This window comes from Microcaecilia unicolor, chromosome 5 (genome assembly GCF_901765095.1).
Source record: "Microcaecilia unicolor chromosome 5, aMicUni1.1, whole genome shotgun sequence".
Taxonomy (NCBI): domain Eukaryota; kingdom Metazoa; phylum Chordata; class Amphibia; order Gymnophiona; family Siphonopidae; genus Microcaecilia; species Microcaecilia unicolor.
The window spans coordinates 39,618,337-39,645,072 of record NC_044035.1 but is presented as its reverse complement, the minus strand read 5'-3'; the positions used below and the strand labels follow the sequence as shown (position 1 = coordinate 39,645,072).

Sequence of the window (26,736 nt, the reverse complement as noted above, 5' to 3'; positions counted from 1 at the left end):
TGGGCGTCTCAGCGTTTACTGCAGCTGATTTCTACCATGTGCTAAGAATGTTACCACATCTTAGTAAAAAAAAACACCTAAATGGTCTTTAAATGCCTTAATAACAGTGTCTGTTTTACGAGACTGAAATATTTGTATACTGTGTGTTTTAATTATAGAACGGTTGATATCGCTAGAACACTGCCTTAATTTTTATGTATGGCACAAGTAAATAAAATTGATGAATCCCAGCATCCAGATTTTTGGTCTGTATTTTCTTTTACATAGCTTTACAGTGCAAAAATAAGTACACTGTCATCCTAGGGTACAAATTATATCGTAGTGATAGGGTGGATCGAATTGGTGGAGGGGTAGCATTGTATGTTAAGGAGAGCTTTGAATCAAATAGATTGAAAATTCTGCAGGAAACAAAACACTTATTGGAATCACTGTGGATTGAAATTCCATGTGTAAAAGGGAAAAGGATAGTGATAGGAGTGTACTACCGTCCGCCTGGCCAGGATGAACAGACGGATGTAGAAATGTTATCAGAAATTAGAGGTGCTAACAAACTGGGGAACACAATAATAATGAGTGATTTCAATTACCTCTGTTGACTGAGTAAATGTAACATCAGAGCATGCTTGGGAGGTAAAATTCCTTGATGAAATCAAGGACAGTTTTATAGAGCAGCTGGTACAGGAGCCGATAAGAGAAGGAAAGATTCTAGACCTAGTTCTTAGTGGAGCATATGAACTGGTGCAGGAGGTAATGTGCTGGGGCTGCTTGATAACAGTGATCATAATATGATCAGATTTGATATCAGCTCTGGAGTAAGTACACACAGGAAATCCAATATGTTAGTATTTAACTTTTAAAAAGGAGACTATGACAAAATGAGAAGAATGGTGAAAAATACCTTAGAGGACAGCTGCGAAGGTCAAAAATTTACATTAGGCCTGGATGCTGTTCAAAAATACCCATCCTGAAAGTCCAGGCCAGTTATATTCCATGTATTAAAAAAGATACACATTACTAACCACAGGATAAATTCACAATAATTAGTCACAAATATTAAATACCACTACCACCTGACTAATACATTACTTTGTTCTTTTAAACATACTCAAAACACATTGTTTGTGTGCATTAAATTTTTTACAAACTTTATTATGAAAACCTCACTAACAATAAAACACTATCCAATACACTCACAGTATTCTCTCCATGTAATATATTTCACAAATCGTTCATCCCCAGTACCACTAATCAAAATCAGCTGTAGCTCATTTCACAGTGTTCCAAATGTTCCACGTTGATGACCCGTTTCACCACACATTGTTTTCCCCCTAAATCAGAGACAGCACACGTCAATGAGCAAAATATTTCTTTCAGCTTGCTTTCAAATCTTTATTGGTTTCTGAGAAGAACTCATCAATCCAAAAAGAAAAACTGGGGGTTTATTCCATCCACTTATACTAAATAGCTTCTGGTCCCATAAAAAGTGAGGTGAAGGAAGCTATTAGAGCTAAAAGAAAATCGGTCATAAAATGGAAGGATTTGACTGAAAATATTAAGAAACAGCATAAGGAATGGCAAGTCAAATGCAAAGTGCTGATAAAGAATGCAAAGAGGGACTTTGAAAAAAAAAGATTGCGTTGGAGGCAAAAACAAATAGTAAAAACTTTTTTAGGTATATTAGAAGCAAGAAGCCGGCAAAAGAATCAGTTGGACCGCTAGATGATCGAGGGGTAAGAGGGGCGATCAAGTAAGACAAAGCTGTAGTGGCGAGATTAAATGAATTCTTTGCTTCGGTCTTCACCAAGGAAGATTTGGGTGGGATACCATTGCCAGAAATGGTATTAGAAGCTGAGGAGTCGGAGAAACTTAATGAATTCTCTGTAAACCTGGAGGATGTAATGGGGCAGTTCTACAAACTGAAGAGTAGCAAATCTTCTGGACCGGATGGTATTCATCCCAGAGTACTGATAGACTTGAAAAATGAACTTGCAGAACTATTGTTAGTAATATGTAATTTATCTTTAAAATCAAGCATGGTATCGGAAGATTGGAGGGTGGCCAATGTAATGACAATTTTTAAAAACAGTTCCAGAGGTGATCTGGGAAATTATAGACTGGTGAGCCTGACATCAGTGCAGGGCAAAATGGTACAGACTATTATAAAGAACAAAATTACAGAGCATATTCTAAAGTATGGATTAATGAGACAAAACCAACATGGATTTAGTGAAGGGAAATCTTGCCTCACTAATCTACTACATTTCCTTGAAGGGGTGAACAAACGTGGATAAAGGTGAGCCAGTTGATATTGTGTATCTGGATTTTCAAAAGATATTTGAGAAAGTACCTCGTGAAAGACTCCAGAAGAAACTGGAGAGTCATGGGATAGAAGGTGGTGTTCTATTGTGAATTAAAAGCTATATGCATCCAGTTTCTGTGTGTTTGGCACCCTTTTGAACCCTGTAGGATTTCAACATGTACCATGGCAATATTTTGTGAGATCCATGTTTATCTCCTATATGTTTATTCCACTTTTCAGATGTCTGGTGGTGGATAGAGATATGTCAATTTTACTAGACACACAGGTCTTGTGAAATATGTCACATGTTCTGCACGTTTTTACAACCATGTTGATATTCTCACATCCATGACCAATCTAAAATAGTGGTGTGTTTATCAGCCCATAATTGTATTCTTTTAAATTGGAGAACTAGAGATCCCCCAACAATAATGCGATGACAGAATGTATTATACCGAGTAAAGATACTGGATGCCACCATGTCAATCATGGAATCAGATATCAGAAAATACGGGAGCCTCTGTACCACACATGGCATGAAGCTGCTTATTAAACTATCAAGAAACACTAAGGATGTAATTTCCAAGTAGGGACTGGAACAGCTTTGGACTTCATCCAGATTGGGTGTCAGAGCATGACATGGATTCTGAATTCGAATGACTGGATAGGGAGGGGGAGGGGAAGGGTGATGATAATAAAATACAAAAGGAAAATATGATACCAATTAGACCGTTTAGATGTTATCCTGTTTATTATGGAAAGAAACTACCCAACTTGTAGAAGGGTACATTATACAATATTAAGATATGTTTATGATTTGTTGAAATAAAAATAATTGGAAAAAAATGTCCTAGAAAAAGTAAAACCATATCACACCCTTGTTGCCACACCCTCCTTCCTGAAACTGGTGGATATGCCTAATCTGACTGGAATATATTCCAGGAAACAATTATGACATTCTTAATCTCATTACTTGGAGAGGTGTATAAACCAGATGTCTGTTTCATTTTGAGTGGGTTTCCCCAGTGGGTTTTCATTTTGGTCAAATTCTTTTTGTTGCGTTTGGATATTAGCACATGCTATTTGCAAACTGCAGAACACCTCCCCCCCCCCCCCAAATCATGTGATTTTCATTTGGTTTTGAAAGGAAGGCAAATAAGCATGTTTCGTTTTCTTTTCTTTTTTTTCAAGGTAAATGCACATTCCTTCATTGACTGCATTGTGCAAAACTCGCCCTTCAACGCTTTGATTTCTTCACAAAAGAGACCAGATAGCTTCGAATCCTTAAATGCATGAAAATGAGTCCTGAAAGGAATACGATTTGTCCCCAAATCTTTAAAAAACAAATGTGTGAATACAGTTTGAATTTAACTGGCGAGTTACCTAATGCCAGTATCAATCTGCAGAAAAGGTATTGATTGAAATTGGTGGTGGGTTAAAAAAAAAAAAAAAAAAAAAAAAAAAAAAAATATATATATATATATATATATATATATATATATATATATATATATATATATATATATATATATATATATTCCAGTGTCGCTGATATCAGCAGCACTGCGGCAAAATGGCCAGTACCACTCTTAAGCAGCCGAGCAGGTTGGGGACTCTTCAAATGCTGCGCACTTTGATACAATTCAAAACGGAAGGCAAAGGGGAACCCAGGAGGCAGGGCGCGGTCAGAAGACGTGCGTGGAGGCAGCCGTGTGGTTGAGTTGCATTGAGTTATTGAGCTGCTCAGCCAGCATAAAAGGAAGACGAGAGGCGTCCTCCCCCTCATCCCAGCCAGCGTCCAAGATGAGTTTCAGCTCCGACCATTACCTCTCTTCCTCCTACCGGAAGATCTTCGGCGATTCCCCCCGCAGTTCAGCTGCCCGCTTGGGAGGGAGCAGCTCATCCTCAAGGACCACCGTCTCCGGGGGCTTCAGGTCCCAGTCTCTATCCCGCAGCAATGTCTCCTCCGTGGGATCCTACAGGAGATCGGCTAGAAGTACTGGCTTTTCTCCTTCCTCCAGCGAAAACTTAGATCTGTCCCAAACCTCTGCCCTGAACAACGAATACAAGATCATCCGGACTAACGAGAAGGAGCAGCTGCAAGGGCTGAACGACAGGTTTGCCATGTTCATTGAGAAGGTCCATAACCTGGAGCAGCAGAATAAGGTGCTGGAAGCCGAGCTGGGGGCCCTCAGGCAGAGGCAGTCTGAACCCTCGAGACTGGGGGAGATCTACCAGCAAGAAATGCGAGAGCTCAGGGCTCAGCTAGATGAGCTGAACTCGGAAAAGGCTCAGATCATCCTGGAGAGAGACAACTTGGAAGAGGATTTGCAGAAGCTGAAGGGCAAGTTCGAAGACGAGATCAGGGCTAGAGAAGAAATCGAGTATGCTCTAAAGGCTCATAAGAAGGACGTGGACGACGCTACTTTAGCTAGGTTGGATCTGGAAAAGAAAGTGGAATCCCTACTGGATGAGATCTCATTCCTTAGGAGGGTTCACGAGGAAGAGGTGGCTGAGCTGATGTCCATGCTCCAGGCTGCTCAAGTCTCGGTGGAGATGGAGATGTCCAAGCCGGATCTAACCTCGGCCCTCAAAGAGATCCGAGCCCAGTACGAATCGCTGGCCGCCAAGAACCTGCAGTCAGCCGAGGAGTGGTACAAGTCCAAATACGTGAACTTAAGCGAACAGGCAGCCCGGAGCACCGAGGTCATCCGCGCCAGCCGGGAGGAAGTGAACGAGTATCGGAGGCAGCTGCAGTCTCGCACCATCGAGATCGAGAGCCTGCGAGGAACCAACGAGTCCTTGGAGAGGCAGATCCAGGAGATGGAGGAAAGACATAATGCCGAGGCAACCGGATTGCAGGTAAAATTGACCTGAATGGCCTGGGGTGGGCACGGTAGTGGGACATTCTGCGCCTAAACCCAGTCCCACACGTCTTTCCCTCATTTTTATTATTATTATTTTTTTCTTTCTCATTTTCTTTTGCCTCTCCTTACCCTCTGCCTTCAGGGGAAAAATACAGCTCTACCTGCCATTTTAGTTGCCTGTGCACCTGCTGATAATATTTTAATTCTGGTTGTGTTTGGGGTAAGGGTTAATAATTTACTGCTCCTAGATTTGCATGGACCAGTTTAAAATCCTAGAGTCGCTGTTTGGAAAGAGAAACTTTCTTAAAACCATTCAGTGTTATTCATCATCCTCAAAGAGCCAAGCTGAATGGCTCCGGCGGGGAAAATGATGCCCTCCAGATTTAAGCCTCTTTGAATTTAATAGCTCATCTGGGAGAACAGCATGTACGTAAAATAATCTAGTGTCTACTGTATCCCTACTAGAATCATTGCAGTGAGAATGGAAAACGCGGTCTCTGTCCATGGTGCTGGTTCTGCTGAACACGGTCTAATTCACTCTAAGGTTACATGCTTCTTGCGTTTCATTAAATACTGGACATTTCTTGTTGTTTGTATCATATGATAAAATACTTTTTATTTAGACAACCTATTCAACTGTTTAGCCTAGGTATATTTACATTAAAGATGATTTATAAAGCCTAGTCTCTGAAAATTACCTTCTAAAGGAAGATCTTTTCCGAACTGCAGTCTTCAGCGTCTCGTCCTTTTCAGTAAGTTGACGCATCTATTTTTAACAATGTTGCACTGCCGTTGTTTCAAATTTTAAATATTTACTACTACCACTTATAATAATAATAACGTTTAGAGAGAAATCAGCAATGGACGTGTTAGCGATTCCCTCAGGTACTAGAACATACAGATAAAAATCCTCAGCTGCAGGAATACACTTGATAAGCTGCTGGACGTCCTCACGTTAAATCAAGTCCAAATTTTGTTTTATTAAGAATTATACATCTGGTATTGTTGTTACCGAGATGCTGCAAAATAAATAATATACAACCCTAATATGGTTCATGGACTGAAATTTTAAAAATAAATAAAATCTTGTATATCTGGATTAATTGAATTATTCTTGTGCACTTTTAATATTATATTCACTAAGGTAATATTTACTGATTTCTGACCTTAAGGACATCTATTCAACCTTCTCTCCAAAGTGAAAATCAGTCCAGTTTACATATCTTTATTCAACCTTTGCTTCCTCACCTATCAAAGCTATTCATCTGGGGATTTCTGTGCCTTTGAGATTTCCATATTATTTTCTCTGATAAGGTTTGAACCACATTTTTTTTCCTTGATCCTCAAGTTTGTACAGTTTTGAGGAGTATCCTAGTGGTTCCTGCAGTAGGCTTTGATCCTGGGGAACTGGATTCAATTCCCACTGTAGTGTCTTGTGACTCTGGGCGAGTCACTTAACCCTCCATTGCCCCAGGTACAAATAAGTACCTGTATATACTACATAAACTGCTTTGAATGTGGTTGCAAAAACCACAGAAAGGCAGTATATCAAGTCCCGTTCCCTTTCCCTTCCCATGCTCTTGTTATGTTGCCAAAGGGTTTGAAAGACAAAGGGAGGGGGAGAGCTTGGGCGTGGCAGTCCGCTGAGACAGTTCTCTTCAGACAAAAAGCTACACATCTTTCTTAAGCTTGTCAGAGGGTGAAGCAAATATAGTCTCGAATTAAATTTGATTCTTATTTTCCCCTTGGAATTTTATTTATACAATGAGAATGATTAATTGAGTATATTACCTATGTGTTGTAGGGTGAATAAATACAAACAAAAATATATTTAAAAATAATTACAACTATTCAAATACAGTGATAGGTGTCTTGGAGTGAAAGACAAAAATGTGAACCCAATGTTTATTAGAAAAAAATGCTAATTTACAAGGTAGGTGTCCTGGCTTTTCCATTTTATTTATTTTGGACTGAAATCCAGTTGGAGATATCAGTGGAAAGTGCTAGTTGAATCCAGTAACAACCCCTTTCAAACTTTTGTCTGTATTATAGCACTCACAACTTAGTTGAATTTCCTACAGTAATCTTCTGATTTGTTCAGGGGGGAAAAAAAGTGTTGTAAGGTCAAAATTGGATTTCATTACAAGAAGCCTGAATAGCTGGATGACTGTCCTGGCCAATTTCACTATGTATTGCTAACCAAAAAAAAGAGGCTAATATGTTATCAAGCATATATGCAAAAAATATGTTGCATATTGACCCTAATATCTACATAGTAACATAGTAGATGACGGCAGAAAAAGACCTGCATGGTCCATCCAGTCTGCCCAACAAGATAAACTCATATGTGCTAGTTTTTGTGTATACCTTACCTTGATTTGTACCTGTCTTTTTCAGGGCACAGACCGTATAAGTCCGCCCAGTACTATCCCCGCCTCCCCAACCACCAGCCCCGCCTCCCACCACCAGCCCTGGCACAGACCGTATAAGTCTGCCCAGCACTAGCCCCGCCTTCCAACCACCGGCTCTGCCACCCATTCTAGGCTAAGCTCCTGAGGATCCCTTCCTTCTGAACAGGATTCCTTTATGTTTATCCCACGCATGTTTGAATTCCGTTACCGTTTTCATCTCCACCACCTCCCGCGGGAGGGCATTCCAAGCATCCACCACCATATACATATACAAGTTGACCAGGCAAATAAGAAAATTTCTGGGTTATGATGTTTATAAAGCTTTTTTTTTATAAATAACATCTCCTAACACAATTTCTCCCGTTTAAGACAAGCACCTCTTAGTGCTCTATGCCCGCATGTCCACACCCATCCATTTACCCATGCATAATCAGAAATCTTAAGAATAGATTTAGAAAGATGCATTATTCCTCTGCTGTGTCCCACCTACGCTGACACAGGAAGTTGTGTCAGAGGAGGCGTGACACAGCAGAAGAAATGTATGCAGGGCTAGCCAGAGGAAGTTTGCTTTACTTTCTGATGTTGCTGGCAGGCATAGAAACACTGGAGGACTAGCGAGGAGGAGGAAGAAGAAAGGATGATAAATACCAGGCCCGGGGAAAAGGAAGAGTAAAAGATGCCAGACTGTGAGTAAGGGAAGGGAGGATGAGTAATTCCAGAATGCAGGGAAGGGAGGGACAGAGGCACAGAGGGGAAGATGCTTTATAGGAAAGAAGGGACATAGAGGGAATGATGGTGGACCTGGAGTGAGACAAAATGTCAACTGGAGAGGAGATCTAGAAACAGTAGCATATGGATGACACTTGGGGAGGGGGAGAAGGGGAACAGAGCTGAAGATGGGGTTGGGGGGGGGGAACAGAACAGAGAAGATGATGAATGGAGCTAGGGGGTGGGAAGAAAGGGAAAAGAGCAGAAGATGACTGAGACTTGGCAATCAAATGAGGGTTGAGGAACAGAGCAGGGAATTATAGACAGAAAAGATGGAGTGGGAATTTTGAGGGGATAGTGAGTACTTGGCAATTGGTAGTTATGAACAGGTATATGTTAATAGGTTGGGAGAATGAGTGAGAGTGTGAAATGAGAGATAAGAGAAGAGGGGCAAGAAAAGGGGATGACGTTTGGGGAAAGGTTGAGACATAATATGAATGACCTGGAAGATTGGAGAGGATGAGAGGCAATGAAAAGGGATGGGGTACTGGGGAGGGGTATGAGTCTCTGACATGGTTGAGTGAGGGTGGAAATGGGGATAAAAGATGGTGAAAGAGAGGCAGTAGGACATGGGGTATAGGATAAGAGACAGAAGAATGGTCTGGAGGAAAGGGAAGGAAAGAGAGATAGGGATGAAGCTGGTGAGGAGATAGGAGGCAGTGGAGGCCAGGGTAGAGGAGGATTTAGAGGATGGGGGTGGGCAATGGGAATGTTGGGACGAGAATGAGAAGAAGAAAGGAAAATCCAATAGGTAGATGAGAAGTGAAAAGGAGACCAGAGGGTGAGAGAATGGGAGCCTAATTAGATAGATAAAATTCACAGACAACAAAGGTAGAGGATACATTTCAAGTAATACTTTAGGGACTGAGATGTGCCTGCTTTGCAAAATGTACATTTTTTTTTCTAATTTTATTTTGCAAAGTACAGGGACAATACATTTCTGTTTCTCTTTTACCAACATTGACCTGCTTAATTTATAGTCTGGATTTCTTGAGGGGGAGGGGGGGGTCTCCATTTCAGCTTTTGTCTGCATGTTTCTTGTGGGCCCCTATTTTGTATCAGGTGAGGGTCTGTCCATTTTCTACATGTGCAGCTGAGGTGAAGGATTCTGCTAGTGTGTGGTGTCTGTGTAAGAATCTGTTAACGGTCCAGCTTGTTCCAGTTTCCCAGTAGCAGGTGCTCTAGGGCCCAGTGTAATTTTATAGTAGTAGCTTTTCATAGGTGGATTAGGACTGCTATGGTGTGGTAAGTTTTCTGTGTAGGTTTTAGTGTCTTTTTACAGGGCTTTGTGTTATTTCATAAACTGTCTGGCCTTATTTGAAAGTAGGCTCTGGGGCAAGGGCTGCCTTTGGTGGCCCTTTTCACCCAAAATAAAAATGCTCAGGACTAATGGGCTCCACATCCTGTAGAGTAACCACACAAACAAAAGCCCATCTGATTTAAACAAAGTTTCTACCGGTGAAAGGAGCATTCCTGAGGTGATAATCACAATTTGAATAATTTTACTTGCAGTTAAGACAGGCTGCCTGCACTGGCTGGTCCCGAGACCTCTGCTACCTCCCGCTTCCTGATGTAACTGCCAGTTTCCTTGTAGGTGGGATGCAGCAGAGGCAGCCCGTATTAATCATTGCTGGCCATAGTCACTGCACCTGAGCAACAATACCGGCACTGCTGCCTGTCGGACACTGACCAGCGCCTAATTTACAAAAGTCTGCTCCCCCTGATGTCAAAACCTGGCTACGCCTCTGGCAAGTCACTTAAACCTCCATTGCCCCAGGTACAAAATAAGTACCTGTATATATGTAAACCGCTTTGAATGTAGTTGCAAAAACCTCAGAAAGGCGGTATATCAAGTCCCATTTCCCTTTCCCTAGTTGAGATTCTACATGGAATGTTGCTACTATTGGAGATTCTAGATGGAATGTTGCTACTATTGAGATTCTGTTGCTACTATTTGAAATTCTACATGGAATGTTGCTATTCTACTAGCAACATTCCATGTAGAGGCCTGCCTTTGCAGATCAGTAACGCGGCTGCGCAGGCTTCTGTTTCTGTGAGTCTGACGTCCTGCACGTACGTGCAGGACGTCAGACTCACAGAAGCAGAAGCCTGTGCGGCCGCATTGCTGATCTGCAAGGGCAGGCCTCTACATGGAATGTTGCTAGTGGAGGAGTAGCCTAGTGGTTAGTGCAGTGGACTTTGATCCTGGGGAGCTGAGTTCAATTCAAAATAAATATCTGAATATATGTAAACCGCTTTGAATGTAGTTGCAAAAGCCTCAGAAAGGCGGTATATCAAGTCCCATTTCCCTTTCCCTTTCCCTAAAAGTAAATTAAAACAGCCGATACTATATATAGGAAACAGAAGTAAAAATGAACAGTGCCAAAAACCTCCACTTCAGTGGTATTCTATAAGCCACACCTAAAGTTTGGCACGGTTTACAGAATTAACGCTTAAGTGGAGAGGTTGCATGTGTATGTAGGCGTCGCCATTTGCACCAATGAAAACGTGGTGCAAATGTCTGTGCTTAAATTTATGCACGGAGCACTGTTATTCTATAATTATGCATGTAACTCAAAACCATGCACTCAATCCACCCGAAAACGCACATCTTCCATTTCCATGCCCCTTTTTTGGGCCTTGTGTAGATTTTAGGCATGGATCCTGTGCCTAAATTTATGCATATAAGTCCCAATGAAATCTAATTAGTGCCAAGAATTGCTTTAATTGGCTTGTAAGTCTATTAAATATGCACACACAAGTTTTGGCGACTTTTATACCAATAGATGAATCAAGTGAAAGACTCATTGCAACCTCTGATCTCAAATGTCTGCTAGGACGATATAACACAGATGTTCAAATATTTGAAAGGTATTAATCCGCAAATGAACCTTTTCCGGAGACGGGAAAGTGGTAGAACTAGAGGACATGAAATGAGGTTGAAGGGCAGACTCAAGAAAAATATCAGGATGTATTTTTTCATGGAGAGAGTGGTGGATACTTGGAATGCCCTCCCGCGGGAGGTGGTGGAGATGAATACGGTAATGGAATTCAAAAATATGTGGGATAAACACAACAGAATCCTGTTCAGAAGGAATGGATCCACAGAAGCTTAGCAGAGATTGGGTGGCAACACCAGTGGTTGGGAGGCGGGGCTAGTACTGGGCAGACTTCTATGGTCTGTGCCCTGAAAATAGCAGGGACAAGTCAAGGTCAGGTATACATATAAAGTAGCACATATGAGTTTATCTTGTTGGGCAGACTGGATGGACCGTACAGGTCTTTTTCTGTCGTCACCTACTATGTTACTATGTTATAGAATTGGGGATAGGGGGTAATTCTATAAGAAGATGCCTAGTATTAGGCAGCAATACTATGCATAATACCGATATTCTAGTCATTTATGTGTGGAAGGGCATATAACTCTGCCCTTCCAAAAAAATAAGAAATCCAAGTCAAAACTCTACCATCTAATCCAAGTTTAGCATACCTCAGTACCAATAGATCATGATTAATGATGCTACAGGCTGAGGACAAATCCATTAAAACTAACAGGTCTTGATTAACTGTATTGTTAGCCACATTGAACTCAGGTTGCTCAGATAATGTGGGGAATAAATGTCATAAATATATAAACAAAAAGTCTTCACCTCTATCCAAAAGCCTAAGAATAGATCTGATACTGCTATCAGAATCAGTTCTGTACTGAGCCCTTTTTGAAAACCCATCTGTTTCTCATCCAGTCTTCCAAGATTCTCCAAAATTTCTTGAGTACAGTGATGTGGTAGCCGTGATAGTCCACTTTTAAAGGTAATCAATAGAAATAAAATAAAACATAGAAAAGAAAATAAGATGCTACCTTTTTTATTGGACTAACTTAATACATTAATACAAGCTTAACACAAGCTAATCAGAAAATGTATTAAGTTAGTCCAATAAAAGAGGTTTTATCTTATTTCTTTTCTATGTTTTATTTTATTTCTATTGATTAAATTCAAAAATTCTGATATTCACAAAAAGGCTACCTTATCCAACAACTTAGCCAGTGTGAGTTGGTTGGGCACTGGTCTATAGCTACCCCAATCCAACCTGTCTCCTGCAGAAGCCTTCAATATTGGTTTTACCATCACTTATTTCGAACCCCTAGGAACTCCCTTTTGAAAAGACAAATCTAACGGTGATTTAAGAGAACCAAAAGAGGGCAATCTTCCAAACTATGCGGTCCTCATTTAACTTTCCTCAGAAGGTACTGTTAAGGCAAATTCCTTCATCACTTCCCAATTCTTATCAGCCTCATACTCATACCACTCATCTAAAACCTCCATATTGTTCAATAGCTAATCAAATTATTCTTCAAAGAAGTACCGTAATTGATCACAGTTAGGCATAGGGGCCAAACTATCATACCCAAAGCCGCTGCCCACCAAAGAGGACACCACCATGTACAATTCATGTAATGGGTTTGCAACAGAAGCAATTTTAGAAAAATACCCTTAAGCCTAACCATCTTAAGATATTTCCTACTTGCCATGGCCCACAATCTATGCACCTCCAGTTGCTTACACTTCCTCCATAATCTCTCCAATCTTGTCTTCCTTCTTTTTAACTCCATTAAATCCCTTACAACCAAAAGCCACTCATACCAACCCTCTCCTCAAGAAGGCCACTTCATCCAAAGCACTACACAGTGCCTCCTTCCAAACATCCACCCTCTTCTCCAAAACCATGTACCCTTTTACCACAGCCTCTACCTATGAGTAGAAATTATCCTGGAAGACTCATAGGTAGAGGCTGTCCATATAACTTAATTGACCTACTCTTTCCTATCAACATTTTAATCTAGAAGTTAGGTGTGATGTTATAGAATACTGTGATTTGCACACCAAGCTCCCCAAAATTAGGCACCAGCATTTATACCAGGTCTTGACAGGCGTAAATGCTGATGACTAAAGTTTGGTGTGAGAATCCACTCTAAGTGCTATTCTTTATGGAGTGTCCTGTATAGAATTCTAGTTTAGCACAGATCGTTCTGTTTCTGATTTTTCGGTGCCATTTACTGCCCTTAGAGCCTCCTATTTAAGATAAGTCAGTTAGTGAGTGGTAGGTCTAGTGCAGGGGTAGGTAACTCCGGTCCTCGAGAGCCGCAGGTAGGTCAGGTTTTCAGGATATCCACAATGAATATGCATGAGATAGATTTGCATACCATGGAGGCAGTGCTTGCAAATCTATCTCCTGCATATTCATTGTGGATATCCTGAAAACCTGACCTGCCTGTGGCTCTCGAGGATCGGAGTTGCCTACCCCTGGTCTAGTGCATTAAGCTGTAATAAAAGGGGGCCTGTGCCAGTATCAACACATGTTTTGATATGTGCCAAGGCCTCCTTTTACTGCAGTGGGTAAAAGGCTGTGTTTTTCTGAAGTAAAGAAATGGCCATGTGGTAAATGAAACACTTACTGCACGGCCATTTTGGAGGTGTCATGAAACACCTAGCAATCCGCCTGTGGGTACTCTGCAGCCACTTAGAGGGTCTATCTCCAGCACAGCTCAGGTCCACCTGCACCTGTCGCTTGTGTTGTACACTAGCACCCTCCTCCCACTGACTGGGTCACATCTGCCTCTGGGTGAGTCTCCCACTCTCAAATTATCCCCAGTGATTTCTAGGTTACTGGGGCCACTCCCAGCGGTCCCACAGTTCCTAGGAAGCACTCACAGAGCCAGACAAGCAGAGTCAACAACCTGAAAATGTTTATTGTCAGAACTTGAATAGTGAAACAGAAAAAGTGTACATGCTAATGGCATACATAAAGGCACTTAACATGTCTCTGCATTGGCTGTTACTGCACACTCAACCACCTGTTAACAGCCTAACGCAGTTTTGTAAAATGGCCCCATGTTATTAATAATAATTCTTATTTTGATGGACCACCACAAATCTTTTGAGACTTCATAGAGTGAAAAGTTACTCATCTCTTTGTGGAATTTAGGTAGCAAATATTTAAATGACACCATGGGGCCCTTTTACTAAAATGTATAAATATGGTGCACAACTTTGAGCAAGTCAGCAACAATAATCGGGTGCCAACAATCAATTATTGTCACTAATTGAACACAATTTGGATTTACACATTCACCTTGCTATGCACTATTCTATAAAGATGCACGTGTAAATCTTTTAGTGCGCAACTGGAAAGGGGGAATGACTGAGGGAGAGAAATGGGTGGGCCAGGGTGTTCGCTAAAGATGCATGCACTGTTATAGAATATGGGGGATCCATACGAGGATTTACACCATATCAGTTAGTATAAATCCTCACATTCAAAGTTGGGCATGGGTCCCGGCGCTACGTACTGTTCTATAAACAGCGTCCCACTCGGAGTGCCATTTGTAGAATAGCCCTCGGCACACACTTTTTTCAGCAGCCAAATTTGGGCACCATTTACTGAATCTAGTCCTTATCAGGTGGTTTACCGTGTGGTAACTGCTAGCACAGTACCACAGTAAGGGGTAAACCATGCGTTGAGGGCTTTTTGTGCTAGGGTTGAGGCATGGGTGGAGAATGAGTGTGGAAGTGTTATCCACAGTGCTGCAATTACTATGTGTTAATTGGCTAATGTGCAGTTCATGAAGGACTACTAAGGGCTCCTTTTACTAAGCCACACTAGAGATTCTCATGTGGCAAATGCAACAAAGCCCATTCATTCCAATGGGTTTCGTCACATTTGCTGCGCCAGGACTCATTACCGTGGCTTAGTAAAAGGAGCCCTAAGTGCTTCCCCGTTACTTGCCAGCAGGTACCATATGCTAAAGAGAACATTAATGCAGGACTTATACAGGAACATGCTGATTATGCCCCTACTACGTGTCCTGTTAAATTTGCAGTTACCATGTGGTAAAGTCCCGCATTAAGCTTAGTAAAAGGGCCCCTATATTTTAGGTTAACTTAATTTAGATAGGACAGATTATTTTCTACTTCTGTATACATTTTTTAAGAAAATGTTATGCTCCATTTGTTGACATGTTTAATTTTTGGGCAGTTTCTGTGGACATTTATAAGTGTCTTAATTCTTAGGTTAGGATAAAGCAATAGAGGGATATTGATAGGATATATAGGTAGTTCCCCGCCCCCCCCCCCCCCAGCGTGTGCCATTTCCAGCGCTATAAAAATATTTTCTATTTTTGTAGCGCTGGTGTTTACCTGACGGTAATTGGACAGTTACTGCCAGGTTAGTGCAGGAACGCTTACAGCCACCTCGAAGGGTGGCGGTAAGTGCTACCCCTAAAATGGCTGCACAGTAAGTGGTTCACTTCAGTGGCGTAACTAAGTGGGTCCTCGGGGGCCCAGCCCCCCTCTTTCTCCTCTCAGGCCCCCTCTACTCTGGTGGCCAGTCAGATGCCCGATTTTAGGCAGCACTTCAGCAAATGTAGTTTCCTGCAGCTTTGGAGGACATCGTTAATCTTGAAGTGTCCAACTTCCCAGCAACACTAGCACCTGCCCTCTGGCCCCCCCACACCGACTTCTGCCCATGTGACTCAGAGTGTCACAGGCACTGCTGTGGTGAGCCCGAATTGATACCACAAACCTTCTTGACTAGTTGACTGAGCCATGCAAAGAGCCCCACCCACAGATCAGTGGACGCATGAAGAGCGCCCCATTCATCGGATTGCAGGAGCTGCAAAGAGGCTGTGAGCCTCCGCCATCTAATCTGATCTAGAAAGCTGCCTGACTAAGGTGCCGCAGCAGCTTCTTCAAGAAAGCCTCTCTATTGCAGTGAAGGGCAGGCATTTGGAGCACTGCTTGCGAACTAAGAGCCTGCTCCACCTGACGAAGAAGGCAGGAGCAGAACCGCCTGCAGACCTCATCTACTTTGGGTCAGTCCCCCAGGTCCACAGATTTCCCGCTGCCTGCTGGCTGTGCCCACCCACTCACTCCACCGTTGCACCTCACATGTCAAAGTCCTACCTTCTGGACCTGATCTGAAAGCTGCAGCCCGTCTTTAGAGAGAAGCGGCCGAGTAACAGCGTCGTTTGCTGCTGCAGTACAGCTGCTGACTGAACGAAGACTCTCCCCTCCCGTGCGGTGCAGGCATTGATACTGCCTGCTCTGCTGCCTTGCCTTGAGTCACCTATAGTAATTTCAGATTGGGCCTCCAAGGCTCCAAGCCTCCACCACTGTGCCTGCCTGCTGCTCACATACTCCAGGTAAAAAATAAAAAAAATAAAAACTTGGGGGACAGGAGGTGATGCTGGGCTGCAGTAGTGTGAGAATTGTGTTGACTCAATGCCGGGTGGAGTTAGAAAAGTAGAATTGATGTTGGACTATGGGGATGGTGAAGTAGAGAAGAGCAGGGGGAGCTATGAGAGGGTGGGGTATAGAGAAGAGTAGGGGTATTGCAGGTCTATGAGGGGGTGGGGGTAAAGAAGGGCAAGGAATATGCTGGGTTTTATATGAAGGGGTTGGGGGGGTACAGAAGGGCAGGGGAAATGGAGGACCTGGTTGGGCAAGAGGTGCTTTATTTTTGTTGTAGGTGTAAATGTTTGGAATATTAGCTTATATGCGTTATGTGTCCACTTACATATGTACGGTAGTATGTTGTCTAACTGCTTCTGGCAAATACCCCTTTAACTTACATGGCATGTCTTTCTGGAATATATTTAATCCCTGTTGCTGGCGATGCTGTGTCTCACAAGTTTTCTTTTTTAACATTTCATGGGTATTCAGATAATTAATTTATTTATGAATTTCATTTTGGGTAGTAAGTGATCTTGCATTTTGCTCCCTACCGTCGATAATGCCTTTTTATTTTAGTTCTTCTATGCTGTATTGCTTTTAGAGAATGTGATTTCTCAGTATTTCCTGTTCTAATTGTTGGTGCTTTATTCTATCATTGGTGAGGGTTGGTCTGTGTTCTGTGAGTTGAAGGATATGTGCCGCTGCGGTAATTATTTTGCAGGATACTGTGATGTGTGTTGAGAGTTTGACCGGATTCAAGTCTACTGTAATGGCGAAGGTTAAATTACAGGATAATGCAACTTTATGTAAAAATGTCAGTGTTTCCAAGGTTTCCATAAATGTGTATGTGGTTTATATTGATGCAGGACAGACTTAGTAATCCATCATCAAGAACACTGTAAGGCACTGTAAGACATTATTTAGGAGTAGCCTTGTGGTTAGTGCAGTGGACTTTGATCCTGGGGAACTGGGTTTGATTCCCACTGCAGCTCCTTGTGACTCTGGGTAAGTCACTTAACCCTCCATTGCCCCTGGTACAAAATAAGTACCTGAATATATGTAAACCGCTTTGAATGTAGTTGGAAAAACCTCAGAAAGGCAGAGTATATCAAGTCCCATTTCCCTAGTTGAGATTCTATATGGAATGTTGCTACTATTGGAAATTCTAGATGGAATGTTGCTACTATTGAGATTCTGTTGCTACTATTTGAGATTCTACATGGAATGTTGCTATTCCACTAGCAACATTCCATGTAGAAGCCTGCCCTTGCAGATCAGCAACGCAGCCGCGCAGGCTTCTGTTTCTGTGAGTCTGACGTCCTGCACATCAGACTCACAGAAACAGAAGCCTACGCGGCTGCATTGCTGATCTGCAAGGGTAGGCTTCTACATGGAATGTTGCTAGTGGAGGAGTAGCCTAGTGGTTAGTGCAGTGGACTTTGAGCCTGGGGAACTGTTTGATTCCCACTGCAGCTCCTTGTGACTCTGGGCAAGTCACTTAACCCTCCATTGCCCCTGGTACAAAATAAGTACCTGAATATATGTAAACCGCTTTGAATGTAGTTGCAAAAACCTCAGAAAGGCGGTATATCAAGTCCCATTTCCACCTTTCCCTTATGACATCACAATATCAGAAGTGAGCCAAGTTATCAGGCAATCCAGCCATTGTGACATCACTGATCAGGTTGGCTCTTATTGGTGGAACAAGTGGAGGAGCAGCCTAGTGGTTAGTGCAGTGGACTTTGATCCTGGGGAACTCAGTTTGATTCCCACTGCAGCTCCTTGTGACTCTGGGCAAGTCACTTAACCCTCCATTGCCCCTGGTACAAAATAAGTACCTGAATATATGTAAACCGCTTTGAATGTAGTTGCAAAAACCTCAGAAAGGCGGTATATCAAGTCCCATTTCCACCTTTCCCTTATGACATCACAATATCAGAAGTGAGCCAAGTTATCAGGCAATCCAGCCATTGTGACATCACTGATCAGGTTGGCTCTTATTGGTGGAACAAGTGGAGGAGCAGCCTAGTGGTTAGTGCAGTGGACTTTGATCCTGGGGAACTCAGTTTGATTCCCACTGCAGCTCCTTGTGACTCTGGGCAAGTCACTTAACCCTCCATTGCCCCTGGTACAAAATAAGTACCTGAATATATGTAAACCGCTTTGAATGTAGTTGCAAAAACCTCAGAAAGGCGGTATATCAAGTCCCATTTCCACCTTTCCCTTATGACATCACAATATCAGAAGTGAGCCAAGTTATCAGGCAATCCAGCCATTGTGACATCACTGATCAGGTTGGCTCTTATTGGTGGAACAAGTGGAGGAGCAGCCTAGTGGTTAGTGCAGTGGACTTTGATCCTGGGGAACTCAGTTTGATTCCCACTGCAGCTCCTTGTGACTCTGGGCAAGTCACTTAACCCTCCATTGCCCCTGGTACAAAATAAGTACCTGAATATATGTAAACCGCTTTGAATGTAGTTGCAAAAACCTCAGAAAGGCGGTATATCAAGTCCCATTTCCACCTTTCCCTTATGACATCACAATATCAGAAGTGAGCCAAGTTATCAGGCAATCCAGCCATTGTGACATCACTGATCAGGTTGGCTCTTATTGGTGGAACAAGTGGAGGAGCAGCCTAGTGGTTAGTGCAGTGGACTTTGATCCTGGGGAACTCAGTTTGATTCCCACTGCAGCTCCTTGTGACTCTGGGCAAGTCACTTAACCCTCCATTGCCCCTGGTACAAAATAAGTACCTGAATATATGTAAACCGCTTTGAATGTAGTTGCAAAAACCTCAGAAAGGCGGTATATCAAGTCCCATTTCCACCTTTCCCTTATGACATCACAATATCAGAAGTGAGCCAAGTTATCAGGCAATCCAGCCATTGTGACATCACTGATCAGGTTGGCTCTTATTGGTGGAACGAGTGGAGGAGCAGCCTAGTGGTTAGTGCAGTGGACTTTGATCCTGGGGAACTCAGTTTGATTCCCACTGCAGCTCCTTGTGACTCTGGGCAAGTCACTTAACCCTCCATTGCCCCTGGTACAAAATAAGTACCTGAATATATGTAAACCGCTTTGAATGTAGTTGCAAAAACCTCAGAAAGGCGGTATATCAAGTCCCATTTCCACCTTTCCCTTATGACATCACAATATCAGAAGTGAGCCAAGTTATCAGGCAATCCAGCCATTGTGACATCACTGATGAGGTTGGCTCTTATTGGTGGAACGAGTGGAGGAGCAGCCTAGTGGTTAGTGCAGTGGACTTTGATCCTGGGGAACTGAGTTCGATTCCCACTGCAGCTCCTTATGACTCTGGGCAAGTCACTTAACCCTCCATTGCCCCTGGTACAAAAATAAGTACCTGAATATATGTAAACTGCTTTGAATGTAGTTGCAAAAACCTCAGAAAGGCGGTATATCAAGTCCCTCTTCCCTTTCCCTTTATTTATTTATTTGTTACATTTATATCCCGCATTTTCCCACCTATTTGTAGGCTCAATGTGGCTTACATAGTACCGGAGAGGTGTTACAGACTCCGATGTAAACAAATACAAAGTGATGTTGTGGTAAGATAAAGTTCATTTGTTTGCTTAATGCCCCCCCCAAGTTAACTCTGGGCCCCCTCAAAATGTCAAGTCTAGTTACGCCCCTGGTTCACTTACTGCACCACCATTTCTTTCTAAAAAAAAAAGCCTTGCGGGTAAAAGGGGGTCTCAGTGCGCATCAAAAACATGCACTGACGCTAGCGCAGGCCCCTTTTACTGCAGCTTAGTAAAAGGATCCCTAAGTAACAATACTAGGGGCCCTTTTACTAAGCTGCATAGGCACCTATGCGTGTACAACATGTGTCAGTTTGGAACTACCGCCCGACTACCGTCTGGCCCGGGCGGTAATTCCATTTTTTATGTGCATCCACTACACGCGCCCGAAAATATTTTTTATTTTCTAATGCACTACTGCCTGGTTAATGCGTGAGATCTTACCAGTAAGTCAGTGGGTGGCGGTAAGGTCTCAGACCCAAACTGGACGCATGTCAATTTTTATTTTGCAGCACGTCCATTTTCAGCCAAAAAAGGGCCTTTTTTTCAGGCACGCTGTAAAATGGATCTGCGTGTGTCCAAAAGATGCGCCTACACCAGCACACCTTAGTAAAAGGACCCCCTAGTTTTTCACTGGTGTCCATTGCTACAATATATACATCTTTATTCTTAATATTTCTTCACATGAAGCAACAGTGGTATGCACACAAATGTTATTTAGCTACTGATTTATTTTGCTTTGTCTTCCCTTCCTGTTGATGTTTCCTTGATTGTTGTATTGTTGAAATAATGTATTTCTATCTATATTTTCATATTTTAATCCACTGGGACATTCCCCTGTGCGCTCGACTGGGCTCTGGAGTTTGCTTCCATTTTGTGCTGCCTCTTTGCCGCTGCTGCTGTCCAGTCATATTTCCACAGTTTATTTCTGGTTTTTGGGACAGCACTTAGAGGCGAATGTAATTCACTGTTGTAACTGTTTGCTTGTTTGTTTGTTTGTTTTAAGGATGTGATAAATCAGTTAGAAAATGATCTGAGATCCACAAAGAGTGAAATGGCTCGTCATCTGAGAGAATACCAAGACCTGCTGAATGTCAAAATGGCACTGGACATAGAAATAGCAGCTTATAGGTAATGGTTCATTGACCTTCCCTCTTATTAAAAAAATGAGGTATTTTGCTGGTTTCCTTGTTTGATGGTAAAACCATATTGCATAGAATTTCAATTGAAAAGCAGTGAAATCTGAAATTGTTGATATATGTGGAGGTGCATTTTCGATAGTGTGTCTAAGTCTAAGTCATCTCTCCCTACATTCCTCCCTGTGAACTCCGCTCACTGGACAAATCTCTCTTGTCGTCCCCCTTCTCCTCCACTGCTAACTCCAGGCTTCACTCTTTTTCTCTCGCGGTACCTTATGCCTGGAATAGACTTCCTGGACCTATACGTCTAGCTCCATCTCTACCTGTTTTCAAATCTATGCTGAAAACCCACCTTTTCACTGCTGCTTTTTAGCTCCTAGCCAATACTCAATTGCCCTCCCCTTGTCCCTTCCTTCCTTCTCACCCATTACTTCCCTCACTCGTAACTGTTTTGTTTGTCTGTGTTATTTAGATTGTAAGCTCTTTTGAGCAGGGACTGTCTCTTTGTATCAGATGTTCAGCGCTGCGTGCGTCTGGTAGCGCTATACAAATGCTAATAATAATAATAATACAGTCAGAGTTTGGACGTTTTGTGCTAAACATACCAAATCCGAATAGGAAATATACCCATGTTCGAAAAAAGAAAAATGTCTATTTTTTTTCGAAAATACCATTTCGAACAAGGTTTTCTGCTTTGTGTGTTTATCAACACTATGCTAAATGGTGCAGGGGTGACTAGTGTGATAATCAGGTAAATCTATATGAACGCTTTCGAACACTAGTCAACTCTTATGGTTTTTCACTTTCACAAGGAGAAAATCCCTCAGAAGTCTATTGGATTTGCACAAATCCTAGGTTTACAATGGCAGGACTTTTATGCCGTTGTTAAGTTTCTATCATTGTATTTGTTTTATTGCTTTTTAACGTATTTTAACTCAATCATCTTTCAAAATATCTTTCAAAATATCTGTATATACTTCTTAAGTTTTAGTCGGACTCTATACATCAGCACCAGGAAAAGAACAACAGCACTTAGCTTAAAGGACTAAGAGCTGTTGTTTCTTTTATCTTTTTAGGCCATTTAAAAAAAATGCACAAGATAAAAATGGACAAAATCAAGCCATTGGGATGTAGAAGTGGCCAGCATTTTAAACATAGCATTTACTGTGTGGCTATGCTGTGGGGAATCCTTACTGCCACTCACTGAAGTGGCGATAAGGGCTCCCACGGTAACCCTGCAGTAATTACCTCCAGGTTACTGCCACGCAAGCCATTTCTGGGGGTTTCTTTTTCCCCTGGAATTGGCACGCGCTCGGGGCAGAACTACTGCTGGTGGCCACGTTGAGCCGGTGGTAGTCCCAATTTAGCATTCGGTAAGCCCACGTAAGGTCCTAGGGTCAGTGGGCACTTACCAAATCACATTTCTAGGCCTTTTTTATGCATTAGTAATCACTCACTGTTAAGAAGTGTTTTTGATGCGTGCCGAGGCCCACTTTTACCGCAGCGGGTAAAAGGTAGGTCTTTCTTTTGTAAAAGAAATAGCCATGCGGCAAGTGAAGTACTTGCCATGTGGCCATTTCAGGGGGAGCCCTTACCGCCACCCATTGAGGTGGCGATAAAGGCTCCAACGCTAACTCAGCGGTAACCGGTCAGCACGCGGCACTGCCCGATTACCGCCAGGTACACACCGACACTACAAAAATAAACATATAAATATATTTTTGTAGCACCAGAAATGACGCACTGGGGTGGGAACTATTGCTGGGCTGCTGCGGTAGCCCAGCGATAGTTCCTTTTTCGCAAGTAGTAAACCCGCGTTGGCCTTGCCGCCACTTTGTAAAAGGGACCCTTAGACATTAGCTTTCCCAATAAATAGTGATGTTAACTTGCTGCCTCAAATTAAGTCAAATTTTAAGCTTCGGAAGTAAAAAATAAAAATCCATGCATCCTCATTTGGAAGTATTCTGTGGAGTATTTTTTTTTTTTAAATATGGGCCCACACTGGGGAAGATCATTTTGTCTTTCTCCTTTTGCAGTTCCCTCCCCCAAAAGTATAAAAAGATTTGCCTTTTTTAAGCATTTGATGATGTCTCAGGCTCCTAATATTTGGAATGCACTTGCTTTAAAATTGGAGAATTTGAATAGCTACAATGGTTTTCGGAAATATCTGAAGACAATTCTTTTTAATTCCCGAGGTTCTGTCCCAGCTTTTATTCGTCGTAAACTGCCCAGAAACTTACAGGTCAGGTGGTCTACAAATATAATTTTGGTGGTGTTTATTGTTTTTGAAGTAAAATACTTTGAAACCATGGGTAACCAAATCCTTGGCCTTGCCTCTGAGTGTTGCATAAATGGCATTTCATTTATGTCAAAGGGAAGAAGATTAATGGCCTTACACATTGATTACATCTTCCTTTATTAGCGCTCACTAAAATCCCTCTTGCAGTTTGTGTCTGGTATTTCCTGGACTTGATCCACTTCTAAATAGGAGACATGACTGAAAGCATTATTTTTAAATACTGGAGAAAAGCCAAGGATACATGTGTTGAAATGAAACTCCTGTGAATAGAGCCAAACAAACAGAAAAGAATGAGGTTCAATAATACATCCAGTACCTTACTGAAGTTTTTCTTTAGCTCTGCAGAGTTATTGCAGAGAACAATGAATTTCTTAAGAAGTTCGTTGTTTCATCTGATTGAAGCTTGATGATTTGACATTCTTAACTGCCACCATAATAGCGCTTAAGAGACAATGGCAGCAAATTAGAAAACGTTATACGTTTGGCAAAGTACCAAACATATGATTGATTTTTGAATATCAGGTCCAGTATAATCAAAGGCTTGACAGCTGAGAGCTGTTCAGCTTGGAGAAGACTAAAATATGATATGATCAGCAGCAAAACCAGAAACATTTTACAGGCGGTGCGTCTCCCCCTGCCTCCTGTGCCACCCCTCCTGCACTGTCGCTGCCCCCCCCCCTCCATACTTAAAAACCTCTTGGCTTTAGTCTTCACCCGGGCAGTCACATTCAGAGGCTGCCTGTGGCCTACTCCGGGACTTCCTCCCAGAACCATCCCCCTCTTCGCAAAACAGGAAGTTGCATCAGAAAGGGAGGGACGGTCCAGGGATGAAGTACCGGAGCAGGCTGCAGGCAACCTATAAGTGCTGTTGCCGCTGTCTGGGTGATGACGAAAGCTGAGAGGATTTTAGAACAAATTTACAAAAGTATTTTTTTAGGTCAAGCTGTGGAGGATGTGGTCAAGGTTAATAGTACAAATGAGTTTAAAAGCAGGATCTCCCGTGGCTATGCCACTGGTGATAAATACCAATAATTGATGTTACCAAGCATTAATTGGCACTAATTTGCCTTTGTGCATTGAACAGACTTACACACCTACTCCATAAACAGCGTGCCTAAATTCTCTCATGCACTAAAGCAAAGAGGGTGTTAATGTGGGAGGGACATAGGCATATTAGGTGTTGTTTTATGTTTTTGTTGTTGTTTTATTATGTTATTTTAATTATTATGTATGTGATGATGTACTCCGCCTAGAATTGATAGTACGGAATATAAATGTTGAAATAAATACAAATAAATAAATCAATTATTGCATGCCCTTTATAGAATACTTGCATTTTTGCACCCAGCTGCTGCTTTTAGGTGCCAGCATTTATGCCAGCCATAGACATGGTCATAAGTGGTTGTGTCTAAAGTTTGGCTACTATTCTATAACAGATTTGCCCCCGGATTATATATAGCGTGCCTAGCGTTCCGTGCCGAAATCCAAGCGTATTCTATAACAAGCCAATCAGTGTGGTTAACAGCACTTAACAATCAATAATGAGCACTAATTGGCAACAATTAGATTTTACACGCACAACTCCCTAAGCATATTGTGTAACACCCTGTGCCTAAATTTCAATGCACGCAGGCAAAGAGGTGGGGAAATCAGCATTTCAAAGTTTACGCTTGTTGTTATGGAATATGGCCCTCTGCGCCTAAATCTTCTTACCGGGATTTATGCCACATTTTCATTGGTGTAAATGGACGTGCATAGTTTTAGGTGCTAGAATATCAACTGAGCATATTCTATATATTGCACCTAAATCTGGTCACCACTTATAGAATACGCTTAGGCGGAAATGTTTTCCGCACGGAATTTTTAAGCACCACACATAGAATCTGACCCTTGGAGCGCAACTCTGCTTTTACAGAATACTAGCTTAGCATCCAGGTGTACGAATATTTATTATACCTGAGCTATTAATGCACTTGATGTTTCCATTTACAACTAACACTTGTCTTTCTCATATGCTTTCAGGAAGCTGTTGGAAGGGGAAGAAACACGTTTTAGTACAGGAGGAATCAGCATTTCGACTCTAAATCCAAACCCCAATCCCAGTTATTCGTTTCATTCCAGAGCTTTTAGCTCTTCTGCCTCAAAAATAGCACCCACCCCAATAATTCCTAAGAAAGGGGATAAGGAGGAGCCTTTGAAGATGGTCTCCAAAATGTCGACTCAAAAAGGAGAGACCTATGAGGAGATTATTGAGGAGACCATAGTGTCTACTAAGAAGGTGGATAAAACAGAACATGAGGAAGTGAACAGCGAAATTGCAAAATTTAAAGCTTGAGAAATGACATTTTAGGGGGAATAATATACACTTGATCCTTTTAGTTGCATATATGAATAGTGAGGCTTGTTGCATAGTGGAGTGGTCCCAAGGTTTTAATATTAATCTCGAACCCAAATGAAACATGATCATTGTAAGAAAATATTTACTATAATCACTTTTCATTAGGAAGCACTGTAGTTCAGCAATACAACTGGGAAGAGTACTGAAAAATAACATTTCCTTTTGTAAAGCTTTCCTCTGAAATCTGAAAGGTCACAAAGAAGACAAACGTAGTAACATAGTAAACGTCGACAGATATAGACCTGCATGGTCCATCAACTCTGCCCCAAAAAGGTGACAGAAATTGAATCTGGAACTATGCACAGGTTCCACTTTTTCTTAATTAAACATGAAAAACATTCATTGCAAAGTCAATGCAGTTGTAAGAAGGGCAACATCTTCTCTGGAAGTCCTTCAGAATCAGGAACAGCTGTACACTTGAAACCATGATTCCCATGTTCTGTTTCTCTCCTTCACACACACACACACAAGAATCTGAGAGTTGTTTCATAATTAAACTGTGATTTTAGACATTGACACTTCTTCAATGAAGATTAAAGACACAAACACTAAGGGATACTCACAAAAGCATATGAAGCTCAGTAATTGCCACTTTTGAGAACAAATGACAGATAATCAGCAAGACTGTGAATTGTACAAATATCTCAACAATGAAAGGACCAATCCCAAAGGACATTTGTCCCTTAGCTCTTCCTGTAGAACACATGTGGTCCCAAGATGTAAAAATTGATAGTCATGACATCAGTCCAGAGGGCGGCTACAAAATTGATAAGCGGTCTTGA

At 42.0% G+C, this 26,736-nt stretch overlaps 1 protein-coding gene across 1 annotated transcript; it reads left to right on the top strand.

Annotated features, from left to right (window-relative positions):
- The first annotated feature begins 4,102 nt into the window (after positions 1 to 4,102).
- On the top strand, positions 4,103 to 25,891 carry INA (internexin neuronal intermediate filament protein alpha). Its single transcript, XM_030204724.1, has 3 exons — positions 4,103 to 5,161; positions 21,125 to 21,249; positions 25,579 to 25,891. The coding sequence occupies exons 1-3, from the start codon at positions 4,103 to 4,105 to the stop codon at positions 25,889 to 25,891; spliced, it is 1,497 nt and encodes a 498-aa protein (XP_030060584.1).
- The last annotated feature ends 845 nt before the right edge of the window (positions 25,892 to 26,736 follow it).